Here is a 22,825-nt window from a genome sequence, read left to right on the forward strand (position 1 = left end):
CGTGAAAACATAAAAGGATTCTTTCTGTCCTTAGATAAATATTCATGACCTGATATGCGAATTTTACAAAAGAGTTATAATGATAGTGAAGCAGTAAGTGTTGAAATACTGGAAATTTTGTTTCATTTGACTCATGACTACATTCACACCTGTACTGGATTTGAAGGAGTGAAGGTATACTTGTTTTTCACTGCTGTAGTGTTTTACTTGGGTCATATTTCTGAGTGAACATGTTTTTTAAGGACAAAGCAGAAATTAGGGTGAAGCCTTAGAATACAGAATACTGTTTGGTCTGTTTTGACAACAACTTTACAATTTTGCTGACTCTAGATTAAAATGCATTGTGTATTATTAGTTAAAATTCATAAGATGTTTGTTTTTAATGGGAAAGTGGTTGACTTCTTTTAAAAGATAGATGTTATATTTTTCAAGCAGGGGAATAATGCACATTTCTAAATCGCTACTTAAAGCATCTACAGAAATATGTGTCAGTGAACCAGTTTCACCCTTAAGAATTTGTTGTCAGCTCTAAGTTATGGTAAATATGGACACTTTCACTGTAGCTTCTTCTCCTGCACAAGAATGTTTGCATGACTCATAAAAATACTTTAAAATTGCCTGCCTGGAAACTCCAGTTCAGAGGAGATTCCAGTATGAAAGACATGTGGAAATGTAGATTGGAATGGGATTGCAGAATCAGATGGTGCACAGAAGTCTGAAAAATGTTGTATCAGGTGGTGAGCTGTTGCTTTCTAGTTTTGCTTCATCCAGGAGAAAGAGAGGAGAACAGCTATGCAAACCTAATGAACAAATTATCTGTATATAGAACTGCTCAGACACAAGTGCATGCCACAAGCTTATTTGTAGACAGTAGTTTCCTTTGCGTTGTGTGTTTGTGCATTCATTTGTTTGCATGAGTGTGTGCTGTTTTCTGTTAAGAATCTGGTCATAGCTTTCCTTGTATTGTCATGGTCATGATGTGTATGTGTCTGTATTGTTTAAAAAAATACTTCTACATTCTGCTGCGTAATGAATAATATTTCACGGAATAAAAACTCACTAGAATATTTTGTGCGTTTATTTACTGCTATGTATAAATGCTCTTCATCATCAGCCATTACTTGTGTGTTCATGGTAATTGAGGCGGTGACAGTCATATGTATAGGCTGAGTAGTCTATCATTTTTTTTCTAGAAATGAAATTTCTGCCCCTCACCATGTATTTGTACATTGTCATTAAGAAAATTTTTCAAGCTGTGCAGTTTTGTTTTTTTTTGGGGGGGGGGGGGGGTAGGGAAGGGGAGGAGAGTGGTATGGCTTTATAATAATTACAAGAATTTGTCTGGAATTACTGTTGTGTGACTTTAACACCAACCCACCAAGATGAAGGGGTAAAGGAAGCTTTAAAAGTGCTGAGATGTTGAAAGATTTTACTCATTTTTTGTCTGATGATATAACTAGGTCAGAAAGCAATTGGTGGTAGAGGAGTTGCTTCCTCTTTCTCCAGAATACCTCAGCTACAGCTTCAGGTTAATTAGAGTAAATCTGAAGTTTTTCTTCCAAGGCTGCAGTAGAAGCAGAATAAACAACAATTGTCATATTGAAGTCTGTTTCTTCTTTCACATGCCTCAAGATGAGATATTGTGAGTTTGTTCTTCCTTTCCTTCCCTATTTTTAGCAACAAGGAATGCTGCTTACCTTGAAAAGGAGGAAGATCTGAATGCTGCATATGTATTTATGCAGAGGAATCCACATGATACACACAGAGGCAGTATTCTCTTCAACGTGTGACTCAGTTTGTGTCTTGCATAGGTGCATTACTTTCAGCCTCAAAATTGCTGCATGCTAGCTGCCCATTTTAAAGTGGTAAGAATGGTGGCAGGTTTCTCTGCAGAGTATTGGATGTGAAGATCTGCTGCTGTCTAATCTTTCCTATAAATGTAATCCCTCTTTCATCTATATAAATTCTCATGTTTCCTTTTCTTACCCCTTTCTTCTCTTATACATTTTGACTGGTTAAATATAGCACATTTGTACAGGCTGAGTGGAGAAAGACTTGTCATAAGAAGCACAAATAAGTCTTCATTATCTGCCTGACTCATTTAAGTGTTGTGATATGATTTTGTTAAAAAACTGAAAATATGTAGTGCCTGATCTGCACCAAGTCCTGCAAGCACTACAGATGGGGAGAGACCTTGAAGTATTGCACTTTGAATCTCCTTAGTGTTTAATATTTGAGTGCAGCTAACTTCAGAATGTCTTGAAATGTGCTTCAGGAAGGAGCAGCAGTTATTCCACAGTGATTGGTATGTGGTACATCAGCAGGACCTTTAGAAGACTTGGCAAAAATGCAGAAATTTGGTTATTTTCTTCTTTAGACACTTTTGCTGCTAGTACTTTATTAACTAGAATGATGTTTAAGTTCAGCAGGAAGGTGTAACAAAGAATTTTATTTAATAAATAAGCATACCCTGGATCTCTAGAGTGCATTGGAGATTCACTTCTGAGAGTTCACGTGTGTTTTTAGTAGAGGTATGCAGGTATCAGGGTGTGTGGGTGAGGTGTCTTCCTGTCAGTTCACACTGTGACCTTTCTTTTACGTTGGACATTTAAAGTTGCAGTATTTATTTTTTTTAATAATTGTAAGGCTGTAGTTTTCTGGGACGTAACTTGGAACACGAAATTCAGCAAAGCCTTAGTTGTTTGTGTGTGGTAGGGGAGGTTGACTACGTTTGGATAAGAGAATTTCCACTATAATTAATGGCCATCAGGAAACAAGACCCTGCCTAGATAAAAAGGAGTTCTGGATCATTAAGATTTAGATAATGAAAGAGGCTATATGTGAGAAGCAATTGTCTGGGATCACAATAGCAAAAGAAAAATGGGATAGAAGAGTTTACTTTGTTTTCAGCTGTTTTAGAAAATATAAACACAGCATGCTTAGTAAAACTCTAGCACACACTATGTTTGGAAATTATGTAATAACTCCATATAGGCTGTAATGATATCCTGAAACCCTGTATTTAAACTAACCTGAATTACAATGAGAGATAAACAGAATATTTACCCATCCCTTATGAGCTGCTGCTGATATGTAAATTTATTCTTCTACTTTGCACAAATATACTTTTGAGCTACTGCTTAAACACTTCAAGGTCCTTAGCCAAACAGTTTTAATGATGCCTCCAATATTATGAAAGTGTGACATTTGATGAATGCCTTGTATAGTTGTGATATCGGGGAAAGTGTAAACAAAAAGCGCACATCAAGTCATCGTGCAACACCTAGATAATTTATAATTTTACTGTTTATATCCATCTTGACATTTTTTATCTGCCAAAGGCAGGTTTCATTTGGAATCTTAATCTGAGATTTATTTGGTGGATCTGGAAATCATAGCTAGAGTTCCCACAGGAAATGGTCCATCTACCAACAGATTAAATGGCAGTCCTGCAGTTGTTAAGGGAGCTCTGCATTTAACACACATGCATACTCATTCAGTCAGCACTGTGGAGAAAAATTAAAGTAGTAACCCAGGTTTAGGAACAATGTAGCTAAAAAGTCCCGTATTTGCTGAATGACAAAGGGTTATATAGCAGCATTTCATTTTATTATTCGTGCTTGAATTTCTTGTTTGCTTTGTTGAGTCTGCTGACGAATACTAATAAATGCCTGCAACAATCCAGACGAGAGATGCCTGGCAACAAAGCTATGCGGTGGACCTCCCTGATCTTCTCCAGTTCACAACCTGACCTTTTGAAAAATTGGCTGGGCTAAGCTGCAGAATTTGGGTGTAATGGTTATTGTTAACTCCAGCTTTAGGATTTATTAATTTGTGTGATCAAGACTTACCTATACTTCAAAGTTTCAAAAGACCAAACACAATCATCCATCCATTAGAACTAACATTGTGTTGCTGTGAATCCACTTAGTATCTGTTTAAAGATTCTGCTGTTTTGATGCATTCAGAGTATAAAAATGCTTTTTTCAAGTATGAGACCAATCCAGTGAAAATCTGGTGTCTTCTCAGAGACTACTGTTTTAAAATAAGTGTGTTAATGAATTGCAAACGGAGAGTGGAATGCTGAAGGAAATGTGTGATATTTGCACATTAATAAGTGCATCACGAGTTAACAGCAGTGACTACCGAAATAATGGTTGGTCACTTATTTTAAAGACTTGGAAGCATTTTTCTACCTTTTCTAATGGTACTTTCTTCAATTGCTGCTTAGATGCAAAATAGGAGAGCAAAAGACTTGAGAGACGGACAAGGGAAACATCATTACAAAAATAATCAGTCTTCAGAGAATTGTAAAACTAGCCTTTGCCAGAATAACTCCAGTTGTTCTTAATCTCCTCCTCAATTTGTTTTTTTTATGAAGGATGTTGCCAGTGTTCCATGCAAGTACAGGTGAATAAAGAAGCACTCAAAGTAACACAGGTGTCACCCTCTGCTTAAGTTGCTAACACAGAATTAATTCAGTGTTCTCTTAGATTCCTTTAGGGAATTAAAAATGAATCATTAAACTTCTGACTTTTGTCTGTATTTTAGCTAACAGTAAGGTATTTTCAAGCCTCTTTTTTTTTGGTATGTATTTATGTTACGGGATATACAGCAAGTTTTAATTCTAAATACAGCTTAAGTTATTTTTACCTCATTTGCAGAGAACTCTTTCAATAAAATTCTAATACATTGAAATATTTGATTGGGATTTTGGACTTAATAAGTACAAACCATAACCAGTGATCATTCATTAGAGTTTTACTGTTTTATTAATCTGAATTCTAAAAAGATTAACAGTGTTAATTATTCACGTTTTCTGTATTAAAACTATAGTCAATATAAAAAGAAAAATGGTTTCATTTCTTCTGCCTTCTACTGAAATTATAAGAAGTTTACAAGAAGTTTCTATATATGTACACAGCATATCAGTCTTCTAATGTAGAAATACTGTAGTCTGTCATGTGAATTAAGGTCATCATAAAGGAATATGGAAGATTATTTAAAATTCCTCTTAATCTTTTGGTTCTGTAAATGTTATCATTAATAGGTAAAAATGATATATTTTTCTTGGAATTCATTTGAAGTGAGTTGCTTTTTGCAGTTATTCAAGTTGCATTAGGCCTCTCTGATGGAACGAAAAGAATTCAGTTTCTCCGAGGAGAATGGAGCAAGGGCCACCAGTGAGGTAATAGCCTCCATGATACAACACAAACTTCTGCAGTTTTATTTCCACCATGACTTTTGTGTGCTTCAGTCTTGCTCATACTATCACGGTACTTATGTATCCTTTCTAAAATATCTTGAGAAAATGTTGCTTTCAAGATTTATTTGAAATGAACCTCTGTCACTTGTTTCTTACAGTAAGATCACATACTCTATCTCAGTAAGAGTTGCCTCATCCTTTTCACTTGATGATTGTTGGGGCACTGAACATACAATGCATCTTTGTGGCTATTTCCTCTTCATAAGAGCCAATGCCTTGGCACTTCTTTATGTGTTTTCTTTATGTGTATTCTTTACTTTGGCTACGCAGAGCACTGAGAAATTAAAAGGAGTTAGATTTATATTACAAAACTATTCAGAGCTCAGCCTTGATGTTATCAGGTTTCCTGTGACTGCCATTCTCTCTTGCTGCGCAAGTGATTTCGTGAGATCTTTGAGTCCTACTGAATAACTGTCTTAAATGTTGTCCAGTTTTTTTTGAATGGTAAGAAGTGTGTCATGAAACATCAGTGATTTATTTGTAATTGAAATTACTGGTTCTCAGTGAACTGCATGATACTGAAGGGGACTAAGTAACTATATCTTAAGTATATCTGTAGTAAACCCAAAGGTGAGTAAAGCTACACTTGTTTGTTTTAGTTATGGCTTTTTGTTTTGTTTTGTTTTCAAGAAAATGTGTCTTGAGCTTAAACTTTTTGTACGGAGCTTTTGTAATTGTTTTCCAGAAACAGGAATTACCTCCTTCTTGAAAATAAGAACTGTATCTTTTCTTGGGAATACAAGCTCACAGATTTTGGAAAAAGTAAAATTGTGAGAGAAAGTTAAAAATAATATAACGCTGTTTGAGATATGCATGTTAATTATACATGCTGTGTTTGTGTTAACAATAGAAATGAAAAAGGAAAGGACAGACGCTCTGAAAGTGCACAAATCCTAACCCAACTCTTATTTTTTCCACTTATGCCAAGCAATAGGATCAGATTTCTTCCACCAACCTCAATTTCTTTTCTTGCATATCTATACCTATAAAATCCCTCAGTTTTGTGTTTCTCACTCATTTTCAGGATTTATGCCTCTTATTCATTCAGTATGAGGTGAATTGTTAAGTTATCTGAGCCTTTCACAAGTGTTTGGTAGAAGTTGCAGTGGTTAACGTGAATGAACATTTGTCTTTGTCAGAAAGACTTAGTTGTCATTTTCAGCTCATGAATGAATATTCAGGCATAGTACTAACTTGATTACCATAGCTGGGAAAGTTGGAATCATAGAATGTTCATAGAATCACCAAGGTTAGAAAAGACCTTTAAGATCATCCAGTCCAACCATTCACCTGTCACCAATATTTTGCACTAAACCATGTCCTCAGTACAACATCTAAATGTTTCTCGAACACTTCCAGGGACAGTGACTCCACTACCTCCCTGGGCCACCTGTTCTAGTGCCTACCCACTCTCTTGAATAATTATTTCCTAATGTACAACCTGAATCTTTCCTGGTGCAACCTAAGGCCATTCCCTCTCGTCCTGTCACTAGTTACATGGGAGAAGAGGCCGATTCCCACCTCACCACAATCGCTTTTCAGGTAGTTGTAGAGAGCAATACAGTCTCTCCTGAGTCTCCTCTTCTAGAGACTAAACAATTCCAGGTTCCTTGGCCACTCTTCATAAGGCTTGTGCTCCAGTTGCCTCACCAGCTTTGTTGACTTTTCTGAGCACCTTTTCCTGTAGTGAGGGTCCCAAAACTGTACACAGTACTCGAGGTGTGGCCTCACCAGTGCCAAGAGGAGAGGATGATCCCTGTTGACAACACTATTTCTGATATAGGATACCACAATGGCCTTCTTGCTGGCACATTGCTTGCTCATGTTCAACTGAGCATCAATCAATACCCCAGGTCTGTTTCTCTACATGGTCTTCCATCCACTCTGCCCTAATCCTTTAGTGTTGTCTGGGTTTGCTGTGGCCTAAGTGCATAGCTTGGCATTTGGACTTGAACTTCATCCCACTGACCTCAGCCCAGCTATCCAGCCTGTCCAGATCCCTCTGTAGGGACTTCCTACCCTGGCAGATCGACACTTTCTCCCAACTTGGTGTCATCTGAAAACTTACTGAAGGTGCACTCAATCCCCTCATCAGGTCATCAGTAAAAATATTGAATAGGACAGCTCCCAGTACCAATCTCTGGGGAATGCCATTCATGGTTGGTCACCAGCTGGGTATGACCACTGCCACACTCTGGGCCCGGCCATCCAGCCAGTTATTTACCCAGCAGAGAGCATATCTGCCCAAGCTATGGGCTGCCAGCTTTTCCATGAGAATACTATGGGAAACAGTATCAAACTGTCAATGGTTTACTGGTGGATTTGACCTGGTTCCATGACTAATAGGGTGGGTGGACCCACAGACTCATGCCCCAGGAAAGAGGTGGGGAAAAAGGAGTACATGTGTCCTTATTAGTTTGTTAAGAAATGGATTTTGGAGGGATTTAGTCATTAAAGTTGTAGTCAGTTCTTCATGTACGGCAACATGTTTTGTTCTGTGTCTTTTTTCCCTGAAATGTGTATGGTTGTTCTCTTCCTTCTCTATTTTACTTCTCCTTCTATTCTGTCTCTTACTCCCATTCTTTTACGGGTTCATTCATGCAGTCTTTTGCAGGCAGAGAAGAACATGCTTTATCTGTGCTACAGACTGACTTAAAACAAGTACTTGAAAGCTGTAGGTAACTATTGTTACATTTGAAGCTGGTCTGGGACTTCTGGTGTCCTCATCATCCTCTGCAGGGTGGATTGTAGCCAAGCGTAGATTCTACAGTACTGTGTGCTGTTCTAGGTTTGTTGTTGTTGCTGCTGTTTTTTCCTTTTGTTCCTCAGAGACCCCTCTGCAAATCTCAGAGGTGATCAGAGCAGTTTGGATAATGGGGTGCTAAAAGTCGCAGACAGAAAAGGCTCCAGCTTTGCTGGATGGTGGAATGGTGAATGCATCTCACCAGCTGTGCATAAAAGAGGCTGCTGCCTCCTTGGCCTTGAAGGCAAAACTCTGTTTTCTGTGCACTTGCATCTTCAATGCTTCTTTTTGTATTATCAGTTTCCATATTACAGGATTCTCTGATGCTCTTCCACCTCTGTTACTTCCAGTCCCCCCTTTCTGAGAAAAAGCTCTGAGAAATTGTGGCTGCCTTCCAATTGCTTTAGGTTTCATATTTTTACTTTGACTTTTTAACCACTTCTTGCTTACCAACGTTGAATTCTGTTCTACCTTTACTATTTCAAGCTGTGGCGACATTATCTTCTCCCTGCTTCCCCTATAATCAATTCCCAGCTTTATTTCTAGTGTCTTTATATTTCTTCTTCCTAACATTTGCCTTTCTTTCCCTTAATGTGAATGAGCTATTCATTCAAGATAAATACATAAAACAGAAGATCAGCTGTTCTGCTTCTCCCTATAGTGAAATATTAATCTGAGCTACTGAACTTGTTCTATTCTATATGGAAAATAAGTTGTTTAGTGTACTCAAGAACCAGAATCAATGGTGGTGATACCACTTAATGAAAACTACACCCTTTTTTCCAAAGATTTCAAGGCTGTTGTATGCTTTCACTGATGTTCTTTGTGCAGCCTGATTATTGCAAATGCTACTTACTCCCCAGTGTGTCTCTGCAGCATTGGTAATTAGTGCATAATACAATTTGCAGGAGGCATGAAGAAAAGCACTGAAGTGCATTGATTAACGTTGCTGCTTGGTTTAAGGGGAAGACAAGAATCTACCAAGTACCAAGGCCTAAATTACTTGGGGTGGGGACAGTGTCACAGACTAAATGTAGAAGTGTTTTTAGAAATAAAAACTTCACTGTTCTTATTGATCTGACAATGTTCAAAATGCCTTCCTCAAAGCATTCTATTGACAAATTCAGCAAATTGACAAAAGAAAATAACAAAACAATTAAAGCTTTATTGAAACAAGTGAAAAAACTTTTAATGCCTTTGAGCAGAGTGCTTCTGATTCTGAGTAGAGAAGGCTGCTGTCTTGTTTCTCTTTTACAGTGCTAACAGGGGGAAAGATAGTTCCACTGTATTTCATCTAATATTTCCAGGAATGCCACTTACAGGTTTGCTGTATGGTGCTCAGTCTTACCCATGCACTTGAAGGAATTGAATCTGGATGAAAGGTGTGTAGCAAATATAAATTGCTTAAAGAAGCAACATTAGCAGTAATAGATGTCAAAACAGGTGTAGTCCCAGGCTAAATTATTTTCTTGTTTCCATAAGGTTTCGTTTACTAATGAAAGGACACATGAAGTATCCCAATCTTCAGTTTGGCCCATGATTTAATCAGGGGTTAATCTGCAGATATTTACCTCCTCCTGCAGATAAGAAGCAGCAGCCTTATGTTCGCAGGCCATGGTCCTCATAGGGGACTTCAATGATGCTGGTAATCCGCTGGAAGGTCAACACAGCAGGACACAGTGTAGAAGATTTCTAGAGTCCTTTGTTGACAACTGCCGAAGAAAGTGATTGCTGAGACAGCAAGGGAGGGTGCTTTGTTGGATCCAGTACTTAGAAACAAGGAAGTACTGGCTGGAGATATCAGAGTGGGAGACAGCGTTGGCTGCAGTTGTTATGAAATGGTAGAGTTTCTGGATCCTGAGAGGAGGGTGAAGGGCAGAAGCAGAACCTTAGCCTTGGGCTTCAGGAGAGTAGATATTCGTATAGGATTCAGTCCTGGAGTGATGAAGTATTCAAGATTTGCCTACTCCAAGCTAAAAAATGGTCTATCCTGACAAGCAGGAAATCCAGCAAAGGCAGCCAAATACCTTTTGCTCCTGACTGAACTCAGGCATAAAATGAATGCATAAAAGATGTGGAATGCAGAATATTCTCTGTGCAAGGATGGGGTTTGGAAAGCCAAAGCCCATCTGGAATTCAATCTTAAAACAGACGAGAAGAGAAGCAAAAAATTATTCTACGGATATATAAAATGTAAAAGGAGCAGTGTAGAAATGTTGCCCCATGCTTAAATGCAGCAGAGGCTGTGGTGAGAAAGGAGTATGTTACTCAATGTCTTCACCTCAGTCTTTACTGATAAGATCTGCCTTTGGGAATCCCACCCACCTGAGACTAGCACAGCCTGCAACAGGGATGACAGCCTTGGTGAAAATGTTGATGTCCAAAGAAGAAAGAGAGGAAAAGGTTGTTAATGCAGCTGAAGCATTGCACCCTCCTTCAGAGTGTGACAGCATAATTTGCAATATTTGTATATAAATATATACGTACACAGGTCACTGTGTCTGAAATGGAAGAAGTGGACAGGATGCCGTGTTTGACTGGCAGTTCTTCATTGGAAATCAAATGGGAAACACAACCAAGTTTATGCCTCCCGTAAAAGGCTTTGCAAGTATTAAAATTCAGACTAAATTGTTTTTCATGTAGTATTAATTGGAGAGGATTCAGAATTTTGTCGTTCCAATGTTGGGATAATTTCTTAGCAGTTGATTTCTTTAGAAATTTCTTTAGAATTTCTTTAGAAATAATTAATTCTATATACAGTAAGGGGGAATGAGAGTTTGAACGTGGTTTTTAAATGTAGCAGGACCTTAAAGTAATCTCTGCTCGCAAGCCTACAGGAAGCTGAGCCAGCGAACAGTGTACATTTGCTCAGAATCTAGGTGGCTATGTCAATTTTAGCATTAGCTGCAAAAGGATCTGATACAAGGAATACATTTCAATCACAGTACTGGAAGCAGTATTAGATTATATTTGTTAATTAGTGTCTTATCAGGTTATGATCCCCTTGTGCTTATTACTACTCAGAAACAAGGATTCTGCTGCACTGTTGTTTGTTGTTTCTCTAGTATGAAAGTCAGTGGTTGTAGTTTAGAGGAATGGTGAGAGTGGATTCAAGAGAACTTGTAGATAAAGAGAGAATATGGATGAGTTGCACGTATGAAAACATCTCTACATGATGGTAATGCACAGCTTTTGTGGAGAATTGTTAAACCATCTCCAGCCAATCCACAAGAAGATTCTCTTTTCACTCTCAGGATGTTACCTGTGCCACTGTCTGTGCCTTTCCTTCTTCACAGAAGGAAGAATCTCTTGCAGCTGATTTTACAGACATTCTTTAGTATTTTTTCACTTGGAATTTGTGCTTTTCTGTTTTATATGCAGCATGACATCTTGGTGCTGATTGATGTATATTTTCAGGCAATTTGTAGATGTCAATTTCTTATTATTTTTTATGTATCTGTTCTTATTTTTTTGAGGTGGAAGTAATAAGTTGGATCAAATAGTATTTAAAGTACAATTTATCCAAAATGACTGGAAATACTAACTTTATTAAATAAGCAAAAGCTTTACTATGTGTTCCCTACTTGTGAAAAATACTTTTTTTTTCCGTTTTCAGTTTTTTCTAATGTCTTTCTCATCATTTTTTAATATAGTTCTATAATTAAAACTTGTTCTTGCTTTATGAAAGAATATTCTTGGTATGTAGATCCTTCTTTTACTTAAGTACCTTGATATCAGAAATACATCCTAAAAATATCTAGTAGCCAGGCTTAGGAGAATTGCCTATCATACTCAATGTTATAATCAGATGATTTTTCCCTTTGACACAATTTGTGCTTTGCTTTCTCTGGATTCTTTAGTTGTATGAGTCTCTAGCTCACACATTCTGGAAGTGACCAGTGGGACCTTAAGTTGTTTGTTGCTAATTACATCTTGTTAATCTCCTTTTGTAACTAAAATGCCTTTGAAAAAGACCTCAATGTAAGTGAAATTGTAGTTCAAAATCTGAAAATTCACTTGTTTAGAGTGGAAATTCATCATGCCTCACTAGGATAGAGATTTTTTCCCAAACTGATAGGTAGGTGGTTTGTAAGGTCATTTTAATCAGTCATTGAAGGGAAAATAGGATTGGGAAATGGCAGTGAATTTTTCAGGACTGCATGAGAAAAGACTGGTAAGTAGGTAGTAACTGCTACATCAGTGCCTGAAGCAGCACAGTGCTCATTCCTTATGAGTGAAGAAGGTGTGCATGGAGAACTAAACTTTTGCTACAAACAACAATGTAGCAAACCATTTTTAAGTGATAAAAAGGTGTATTTTTTCTCCAAATAAGAAAATAAATTCATATCTGTTTCCAATTAGAAACCCACAACAACCTGGGACAGAAAAGAGAAGACTTCTGTGCAGAATTTCAGTTTCATCCAAACTCCTCCAAAAAAGCAGATTTTTTCATCCAAGCAGAAGGTGAAGCGCTGAAACTTTCAGATTTGTTAGTAACCAGTCAAGGAAGATTTCCAAATATGTGTGCTCAGTTCAGTTCCAGTCCTGGAGAATCAAGGTACAGAAATACCTCAAAATATGTTGTATTTTTTTTTTCTTTCTAAAACTCATAATGCAGACAATGTAGCTATAATATTTTATAATGTCAGGGAAGCTAAGAATCAGTAAATCTACTTTTTTACTTAGACTAGGAAAACTGATTTGTCTGGGCGTTGTGTACTGGTTGATAGCTTATACATGTAACTGTGACCACCATATCTGTCCTTCTTTCCTGATGGAATGCAGCATTACCACTGTCTCCTCCAGCACTTATAAAGAATATGTTCATGGCAGTGGCTTATCTGCACACTGTAGGTACTTCAATTAATTATAATCTCTTCAGATAATTTAAAAAATGCATATTGTACAGATTTAGAAAGGGTGATCTAAAATCTAGTAGTATGTGTGGCTTTACACCATAAATGTACCCTAAGTATGATGACTGATTAGACAATTAGATGGCATAAGCTAGGAAACAAGAATGAATCAGGGTGAAATCTAGGTGAAGTCGGAAGACTAAAGATGAGGAGTTGTAATACTTTGTAGGCAGGGTCTGTGACAGGAATCTGGAGAAGAGCAAATATGGTTGAAGAGTGTAATACAAAATCTGACGATTCTATTCTGTCATTAAGTTTTGTACTAAGCTATGGCCCTATATTGCAATCCTAAGAAACATACACGCACATCCTATATGTGATGTAATATATGCACTATAATGTATATACTAAAAATATGTATGTAATTTATTTTAAGCTCAAGGAGGGAGGGTTTAGATTGGATGTCAGGGAGAAGTTCTTTACAGAGAGAGTGGTGAGGTGGTGCAATAGGCTGCCCAGAGAGGTTGAATACCTCCATCCCTGGAGGTATTCAAGACCAGGTTGGATGGAGCCCTGGGCAGCCTGGTCTAGTAATAGATCTGGAGGTTGTGGCCCTGCATGTGGCATGGGGTGGGAACTTGATGATCCTTGGTGTCCCTTCCAACCCAAACCATTCTGTGATTCTATGATAGGGAGACACAACCAACTGATCATGGAATTTTACCAGTTTTGAGTGACATAAGTAGTCTGAAGCCTAACTCTTAACTAATAGTTACAGAACTGCTTTTGAAAAGAAGATTAATTCTGCATGGCCCTGTAAAATACTTCTGAATATAAAAGCCTGTTCTAGCTCTCCGTCTATTTAGTGGCAGATTCTACACTTTTTTTTCCTATCATGATGATCAAGTATGATCAAGTGGAGATCCACTGAACTAAAACTAGTCCGTAGTACTTTTCCATCTGGCTTGTTGCTTTTATTTATTTGCATAAAGCCTGAGATGTGCTGTTCAGACAATGCACCATGCTCTAAAACCCAAATGTATTTGAATGCTTAAGTAAACCCCAGCTCAGAGTTAGCCAAAGTCTGTTGTTCCTACCCTCCCCACTGTCAGTCAGACTGGTCTTATACATTGAAATTAACCTCCCACAACAGTCAGCTTGTTGAGCCATTTTACCTGCATGTGGGACCCAACTATAGGCCAAGACCTCACTGTGATAGGTTCTGTATAAATTGCACAAAACCTGTCCTTCCCCAAACAATTTGCAATTAGAATATATGGTGAGAAAATGCCTTCATACAAATAGATCCAGGAGATACTGAGTCAGTGTTAATTTGCACTATAGGTGATTGTCTTAGTATGCCATCTGTGTGACTTATCAAGTTTTCTGTTAGACAAAGGATGAGAAAATTGAAGCGGGGACTAAAATATGGTGAAGAGGTATGTTCATAGTTGTTAATGAGATGCATTTCCTGAACATGGAAAATGCACCATAAAAGCTTGATGTTTGTAATGGCTAGCTAATAGTCTCCAGAGGCATTTATCACTTGCAATCCAAAACAATACTGAATGAAAGTGAAATTAACTATACCTAGCAAAGTTGACATAATTTTGAAAAATCTTGAAAGTGAATATAGCAGTTTAAGCACACTTCTACCTCATTTAAATTACAGAGTAACACACTAAGCAAATTCTGTGGTGGTTGTTTTTTTTCATGTGAATCTCCTTACTGTCTGTTTAAAGTGCTTTGGATGCATCATACTTTACCTGCAGAGTACAGATCTTAAATTTCTTCTTAAAAAATTATAGAGAAAGGAAATCCAATGGATAAAGAGAAGGTAGCTGAGTTTAAACAAGTGATTATCTAAGTGGATGACTCTGTAGATAGCTTTTCTTTCTAGGATAGGAATTATGCATGCAAGTGATATAAAGAGATTAATGTATACAGTAGAAATGGGAGTTCAGAAGGTACAGATTTTCTGTGGCTACTTTTTATGGTTGATAGCCCCTTCTAATCCATGAATCTATTTAATTTGCTCCCATCCTGGGAGTGAGATCTGGGTTATCTATAACTTTCAAGGGATAACCAAGGAGTTTTATTAAAGTCTCGAGACAGATTTTTTCCAGTCATCTTTGTATTGCTGTTTCTGAAGTTTGCATTTTAATTACAAACAGTGAAAAATTAACGTTATAGTCAGTTTGGGATTTCATGTTTGTTGTCAGCACAACAGAGAGTCTATCTATTGATTGAAAGATAATTGTTACAAGACTTCAACAGCTAAATCCATCATTCTTTCTAACAAAAATATGTAATTGAATCTCTTCTCATTTTTCGCTGTCTCTGGCTAAATAAAGTAATCTTAAAACTGTAATTCTTGCCATCAAATATAATATTTAGAATAGCCCTATAATCTTACAGTTTTCTGCAATACTAACTTCTAGATCTTGTCTTCTCATTTCACTTCATGTGAAATTGTTCATCCTGAAGAATTTGGTTTCTTATAATCTGAGCATCAATTTAATCCCCAAATGTTTCACTGTTTTGTTTTTCCATATTAATATTTGCTTCTCATAAGCATTTTCTGTTTATAGCCACTTTCTATTCATCAGTTTTATGAATTAGTACTGTAGTATATTTGCTTATTATTTCCATACTTACAAGCTTTCTTTTAGACTTTCAGGTTTAAGATGTAACAGAAAGACATTTCTGTTATTGCTTCTGAACATGTTTGTAACAGTCAACAAATTTTGTTAATTTATTTTTGCATACATTTTGGGAGGGTGAAGTGTTCTATGCATTAACTTTTTTTTTCTTTCTCCAATAAGTAGTGCCTTAGAAAGAAGGGGGAAAATAGTCCCTGAATTTATATCCTCATGGGAAGATGCCACAGGTTTTGGTGGAAAGACAGAAACTTCATTCCTCTTAAAAGAATTGGATGCTTTAAGGGTCAAAAATAAAAAGGTACAATTAAGAGTCTCAGATCACAGAATTTATTATTTTACAATTGTCTCATAAAGCATAAATTTTAAACTGTTCTTAATTTAGTTTGTTATTTATTTTTTTAAGCACTCCAAACAATAACGTTCTAATCATTTTAGATTGTTAGTGCCTGGTTAACAACTGCTTTTCCAGAATTAAAAAATCTTTCATCCTGCTCTTTGACCTTTTTAAGCAGTGACATAAGTTCCTGCATCATGGATTAAAAAAACCTACTGACGCTAATGGAAAAGTTTCCTTTGGCTTGAAAAAGCTTGTGGACTGGAGTCCCCCCTTAAAACATATTTATTATGTGGAATTATTTACATTAGAACACTTTGTAGTGATGACTGGCATCCTATTCATGTTATCAGAGCAGACAGTGTATTTATATATTTATTAATATATGTCATTTGAGTATGTTTTGCTTCTGCTACCCCTTGTCTCTCTTGTACTTTTGATATAATAAAGACTGGCCTGTAGTTTCTCTATTATAATAGAGTAGTTCAAACGATGACACTGACATAATTCAAAATGTGAAACTTACGTTCTGCAGTACACGATCTATTTCATTAAACCTCCATTCCTAATCTTAGGTGGCTCAAGCCACCTAAGCCATTATAAGTTTTTGAGATCTTACATGCAAAAAAATTACCAAAACTAAGGCCAGTGTATCAAGGCGCAAGCTACACAGAGGCTGTGAAGCACCTTCCATGGAGATCTCCAAAAGCTGCCTGAATGTGGTGTTAGGCAACCTGCTCAGGGTTTTCCTGCTTGAGCAGGGGATAGAGCAGTTGGACCCAAAGGGCCTGCCAACCTCAACCATCCTGTTATTATGTGGAATGTCACTGACTGTTCAGTGGCAGGCTCAGACATTTCTCCATAAGCAGAGCCAGTGAATTCCCAATTAAAACAAAGACATCAGCATGTAGAAGAATATCAGTTTTCTATCAGGTGATGCACATGGAAAATGATACATTTACAGCTTTTCACATGTAAATTATGTCAGTACTCTTGATGGGAAATAGACTGCTCATGCAGTCACCACCTACATTATATTCCAAGTAACTGAACTTCCTTAGCGAGAATGACCACAGACAGTGTTATCGTAAGAGGAGATTCTCAAATGAAAACAATGGCATACACATTGCTGCTTTTCTCAAAGAGCCAGATAAAACAGTTGATCTTAAATAAATTTGTCCTTTAAATAAATAAATGAATAAAGTTGAATTTGCGGTATTACCAATATTTCTATTTTGGGGGTAAGAAAACTGCAATTTAATGTTTTGTTACACTTTCAATTCAGCTTCAAGATGAGGTGTTGGAAAAGGACAAGGAGTTGAAGACAATAAAACTGGACTTAGAACTGCAAGAGAGAGCTACAGAAGCTAAGATTGCAGAAAAGATTGCAGGTACGGTAGGTAAGCGTTTAACAGATGGCTATATGGCTCATACAGTACACGAGGTTGCTATATGACGTGGCCTAGTGAGTGTTAGCTTTATTTGCTAAAGGAGGGAAGATTTGACTTTTTTTTTCTTTTTTTTTTTTTTGTGTTGCGTGTGTGGCTGTTTAGAGTTGCTTAGAAAATAGGTGGCTTTAACATCCTGGTACTGGTATTAGCAGGAGCTTTACCTGTATTCATACTGATTTGGGCATTAAATGCATTGTTAACACCATGTCAATCCAATCACAAAAAGGTTGTTTGTTTTGTTGGAAGGTCCTGAACAAACAAGGGGAAATAATGATTACCAGTGCCTCTACCTTTCAACCAGCAGTTCAAATACCACTTATTGTTTTAGCTCACTCAGAGCAATACTACCCCTCTCCCTGTGTATGAAAGTAGTTGCACATTCACCTCAGCTAGAGACCTGCACTTTTCTTGAAAATATGTGTTCTTCTGACAGTTAATGAATTTTTGTCTGATTATGTTATATCTCCAGTGAAAGAGACTTTAAGGTTTTTAAGTTTACAGTTAAGAGTGGATACATGCTTGTATCTGTTATTAATCATCCTTTGGTATACACACAAGACTGGAAACAGTTTGCATTCTGTAGTTTCAGAAATTTCTAAAGTAATGAAGGGTGAGCATTTTTATAATTATTGAAAGGTGACAGTGTGTATCTTGTATCAGTGGATGAAATATTCTCTGAGGTTTTCCTCAAGGTGTTTCAAATAAATTAATGTGATCACTTTTCTAAATTAATGATATTATTTGTTCATAAGTACAGTGTAAGCTGTGTAAAGTTGTGTCCTTGTGGAGGATAAATATTCAAATAATATTGATACTAATAATGCCTGTCCCCAAAATATCAGTACTGGAGTAGAGAGTAACTAGGAAAACAGCAATGAAAATAAACTGAAAAAACAGATGGCTGACTTTACACTTAACGTGAAACTCCTGAGAGTAAACTAGTCTGTGCATACTGAAAGTAGAAAATTGCTAGATTTTCTGTGGTAGAGGATGAGAAAGGAGAAAGTGGATATTAGAAGTCAAGTTTAAGTGAAATACAGGTAGAATTTTACTTTTCTATCACCCTAAATAATCTTCTTTTCTGTATTTTCAGAAGACAAAAGAAGGCTGCACTGCATATCATAGTTGTATCCATCAGCCAAATGCAAATTGTTTGGGTTGAATTCCAAGTTTTGTGTTTGTTCTTGGATGTTTGCACAGTGTTTTACCTCTGTGCACCTGTAGCACATAAATACTCTATTTGAAATAGATGTTAAAGCCTCGTTAAAACCTGGAAATGAATATATGACTGTCAAAATGCTATTTAGTCTTCCTGTTATGGAAACATTTTGAAATATTTGTTAGTAAATTGTTTTCTCCCACATTACTGTTTAAACTTTCTAATTATGTCCTAAGCATGATGTTCCCCATAAAACAGTATGGCAGGTATAATGATAGAATAGTTATCATAGTTATTACAATTAAAAAGAGTATGCCAAATTTTGATGAGAGCTGCAATAAGTAATTAGGATTGTCTTTTAAAAAGATAGTCTTTTTGATCCTTTCACTGGTTCAGGAAGTATAAAATTCTTTAAATGCTGTGAGAGAGGCTAAGAGTCTTAGTTCTTAAGCTGTTTGGAAAAAGAAAAAATGTAACAGTAGTAGCCTTATTAACATCTATCATTTTTGCTTCCCATTGTACTGTTGTAAGACTCTTCCCAAGTTTGAATAAGCATTTTGAAATATGGAATGATGTGAACCAAACTGAATTTATGGAGGTCTGTATGTGTCTTTGTGGAGGTCTGTACTTGTCTGTTGTAAAAGCCTTGGGGAGAATTCTAATGGACAAGCAGAACGTTATAAAAACTCAGTGTGTTTCAGGAAAAACTTTTTTCCCTTATTTTAAGTCCTTTGTGGAAAGGAGAGCACATGCTGCTGTGATTTCATGTTACTAGTTAATGTTTAATTACTGCAGCGTATAACACATGGTAGAGTGAAGCTTGTAAATATGGGTGTTTGCATTTTTATTATTACTTTGTACTGACTTTATGATAAGAAAATGACTCCACAAAATTATACTGCAAAAAACGTCAGAAAGGTACACCATAAAATGTTATCTACTTTGAGGAGTATTAAAATTCTATTTTTAAATGGAACTCTCTAATTGATGGGTTTTACCTAAATGTGCCTTTTGGCAAGAACAGAAAAGCTGAAGACAAAGGCCATCTTAAAATTTTACTACAATGGTCTTCAGAAGCAAATAACCTAAAGCTTGTCACTTTGTGATTTTTACTTTGTTCAGAGAAAAATGTAAAGAGAAGTGCCAATTTGTGAGACGGCTTATGAGAGAATAAAAAAGTAAATAATAAATGCAGAAGAGGGACATGGTGGAAGAGAATGTTTACGAATAAATGGCTTATTTTCAGAAGATTTTTATTTTAAGATTTTACTAGACTGGCGTTTACAGTTCATGGGGGGATTCGCAGTTCTGTTTGCAGACGCTTGACCACTAGAGGTGTTATTTCTGGTGGACATATTTACCACAGATTACAACTGTTTTTTCACTAGCCTGTTAGATTTCCTCTCATATGAGACATTGCCAGAAGGTACAATTAGTTTCCCTACTTATCTTGAAGATTAGAAAAAAAGAGGAGGCGGCAACGCTACAAAAATCAAGGGAAGAGCACTTTATAAAGGAACTGGGACTAAAATAATGTAAAGAAAAAACACAACAAGTGGTCATGAAGAACAGAAAAGGAAATAGTGAAATATTGGACTGCAGAACTTTTGTCTGTTGAACAGAAAAGGGAATGAGTGCCCTCTGTGGGAGGGCAAAGGGAGGAGGAGCACACTTACTCTGAGGACAACTGAAAGTTAAGGATGGAAGTGTTACAAAGTCTACAAAACAGCCAGCAGAGAGAATAGATCTCACTTTGAACAAATACGATAGATGACTTCATTTTTGCCTAACAAGAATTATACAGGGCATATATAGAAATTTTTAGAGGAAAGACCTGCTTGTGTGTGACAGTTGTCAAGCACGTGATAGTGTCTATAGTCTTGGGAAGCTAGCTAAGCCCTGAACTTCTGACAGCTACTTACACTGTACCTCACCTCAAGAAGGTAAACTATAGTTGACAGCAGAGCTCTCTTAGTTTGTTTTCATGTTGCTATCATGCTCCAGTGTATTTGGATTAAGAATAATTCTGTAAGGAAATTATGGTCAGAAATACTTTGTATCAAATCTTTCTGTAACAAGGGGCTATTTTGTTTATTTGTTTACATTTTTAGCAATATCTGATAGTAATGTTACCAGGATCTAATACTGTTCTTAATCGGAGTCAACTCTGCAGGAAAAGATCAGTTTATACAAAAATGCCAAGAAATTAAAATTTGTGGTATTTTGGAATTCTTGAACCTGTTGTGGGAATGTTCATGGATGTTATTTAGTGTTTCCTGATTTAACTTGAAAAATATTTACTGAATGAATGTGCAAAAGTAATAGTTTTAATAGTAAAAATGAAAACCAAAACCTAAATGACTATTATCTTCAAGTTTGATATAGTATCCCATAAAATAAGAGGAAGTAAGTAATCTCTTGCTAGTAATAAACTTAGGGTGGCAATAACTTCCAGCACAGAAGCATTTTTTCCATTTCTTCAAAGCTCAATTTAGAGTCCCTCTTTAGATGTTATTTTTCTTTCTTGCATGTCATCCATTAAAGATTAGCCGTGGAAGGCTGGAGCATGGAGAGATTATGAGTGGAAGAACAACTCCTGCAGAATAATAATCAGTTTTTGGTATTTAATGCTGTTTGACTTTTGCAGACACATTTCTTATTAACCTTTGGTACAAACAGAAATCCAGGTTCCTGATAGCTCATGGAGAAGATGAATTCAAGATCCTCTTCCAATTAAAGCGAAATAAGGCCAATATTGGGCTTTAGCCAAAAGAACTCAATAGTTCCCCAACCCTTGTGTATATAAACCTAAATATGAATGACATTTTACAGTTTAAGTAGGTAATGCATGCACTTTCCTAACTTGTTTTTAGTGCATAATTCATTTCTATATGTATTTATATGATTCTGAGCTGTTGTTGTTGTTGTTCTATTCATGCCTCCTTATGCAGAGTTACTTTTTTTCCAAAGTATTTACTGATATATAAGGGAAATATATAAGGAAATTTTGAAACTAGCTGTATGATTTGAATGCTCTATATGGGAAGGTCTATTTATTTAAAGAACAGAAAAAAAAAGAAATTCAAGGTAGGAGTGTTGCGAGTGATGATATCTTAATTTTTGAGAGCTCAATTTGAAACAATTTAATCTTAGCTTTGAATTGTCAGAATCATCAACTATCAAAAAAAGTAGCATGCATATCTCTGGCAATATAAAATAAGCAAATACGTTAAAAATATAAACTATTAAGCTATTGATGGGGTAAAGTTTTTGGTTTTTTTGTAAAAAGCAAACCAGTATGTTCTGCAAATTACGTGATTAGTCTGGCCCCTTCTTTGTTGCCCACTGCATCATGCTGGATGAACGTAAAGAATTGGGGTTTATTCATGATATTCTATTTCTTGGGACATTATAGAAACTCTTACTTCACCTTTCAAATCATAACTTGCAAACTTCATTGCAATATTTATTGTTTTCTCCCTGAAGTAAATATTCAGACATCAGCAATTATTCACTGGAAAAAAAAAGTTTAATAGCATTATTGAGTTTTGAAGTCAGCTGTGTTTAGTGTACTAGAAGCAGAGGCTTAAGGATTGCCTTTCACAAGAACTGCCTTGGGGCCTGTGTATAATACTCCCTCCTATTCTTTACCCACTTTATTTTTTTTTAATTGAACTAGGATCTGAGTACACAAAGAAAACTCTATACAGAACTGCCACTAAGCAACTTTAGCCTTTTATTAGGAACGCTGTGTTTATACCATTGGAAATGTAGGAGCAAATGAATGCTGTGCACTAAATACGTACAACAAACACAAAGCAATAAAGTCAGTGTGTTCTATCAGTGTTTGTTCAGATTGCTTTATCTATAAAGTCACATTTAGGTGTAAACAACTTGTAGTCTATAATTCCTGGTATAGACCAGTGAAAACTCTTAGTCAGTTTTCCTGTGATCATCTTATCATTATTTTGCTTTTATTTTGTCAATTATAGGTTATAACTGAAGGTAAAAGAATGGTGGTTTTCAAAAACAACAGCAAGCAACTTAAGTTGTCTGTTTCATAATAGAATATTTCAGCACTGTTTTTAAGTCAACAGTCAGCCCCAGAGCTCGTGGTAGTTTGCCATTAACCTGAATGAGAACAGCATCAGGGCCTTAGGCTTTGAACGTTTCTAGGGATTATCTGTGTTTTGCAACATGTATGCACAGACCAATTAGTGACACATTTTAAAGGCTTTCATAGCAATGCAGTAAATCTGTTTTTCAGTTTATTTGCCTATGATAAGAATGACTTCTTATTTAAGGATTGTGCGCACAGTCATTAAACCTAGTAGAAAAAGAAGTCTCAGAGGA

General features: G+C 36.4%; 1 protein-coding gene across 13 annotated transcripts in view; it reads left to right on the plus strand.

Annotated features, from left to right (window-relative positions):
• The window catches only part of MIPOL1 (mirror-image polydactyly 1), a 172,644-nt gene that overhangs the window by 29,026 nt on the left and 120,793 nt on the right, over window positions 1-22,825 (plus strand). For 10 of the 13 annotated variants that reach the window (XM_019615729.2, XM_010711689.3, XM_019615734.2 and 7 more), the window contains 3 exons: window positions 12,372-12,567; window positions 15,691-15,826; window positions 17,148-17,262. In XM_019615729.2, the coding sequence (XP_019471274.1) occupies window positions 12,372-12,567; window positions 15,691-15,826; window positions 17,148-17,262 (447 nt within the window). The remainder of the gene's footprint in view (window positions 1-12,371; window positions 12,568-15,690; window positions 15,827-17,147; window positions 17,263-22,825) is intronic. The other 3 variants (XM_019615730.2, XM_010711691.3, XM_010711690.3) reach the window with 2 other exon arrangements.

This window comes from Meleagris gallopavo, chromosome 5, assembly GCF_000146605.3.
Source record: "Meleagris gallopavo isolate NT-WF06-2002-E0010 breed Aviagen turkey brand Nicholas breeding stock chromosome 5, Turkey_5.1, whole genome shotgun sequence".
Taxonomy (NCBI): domain Eukaryota; kingdom Metazoa; phylum Chordata; class Aves; order Galliformes; family Phasianidae; genus Meleagris; species Meleagris gallopavo.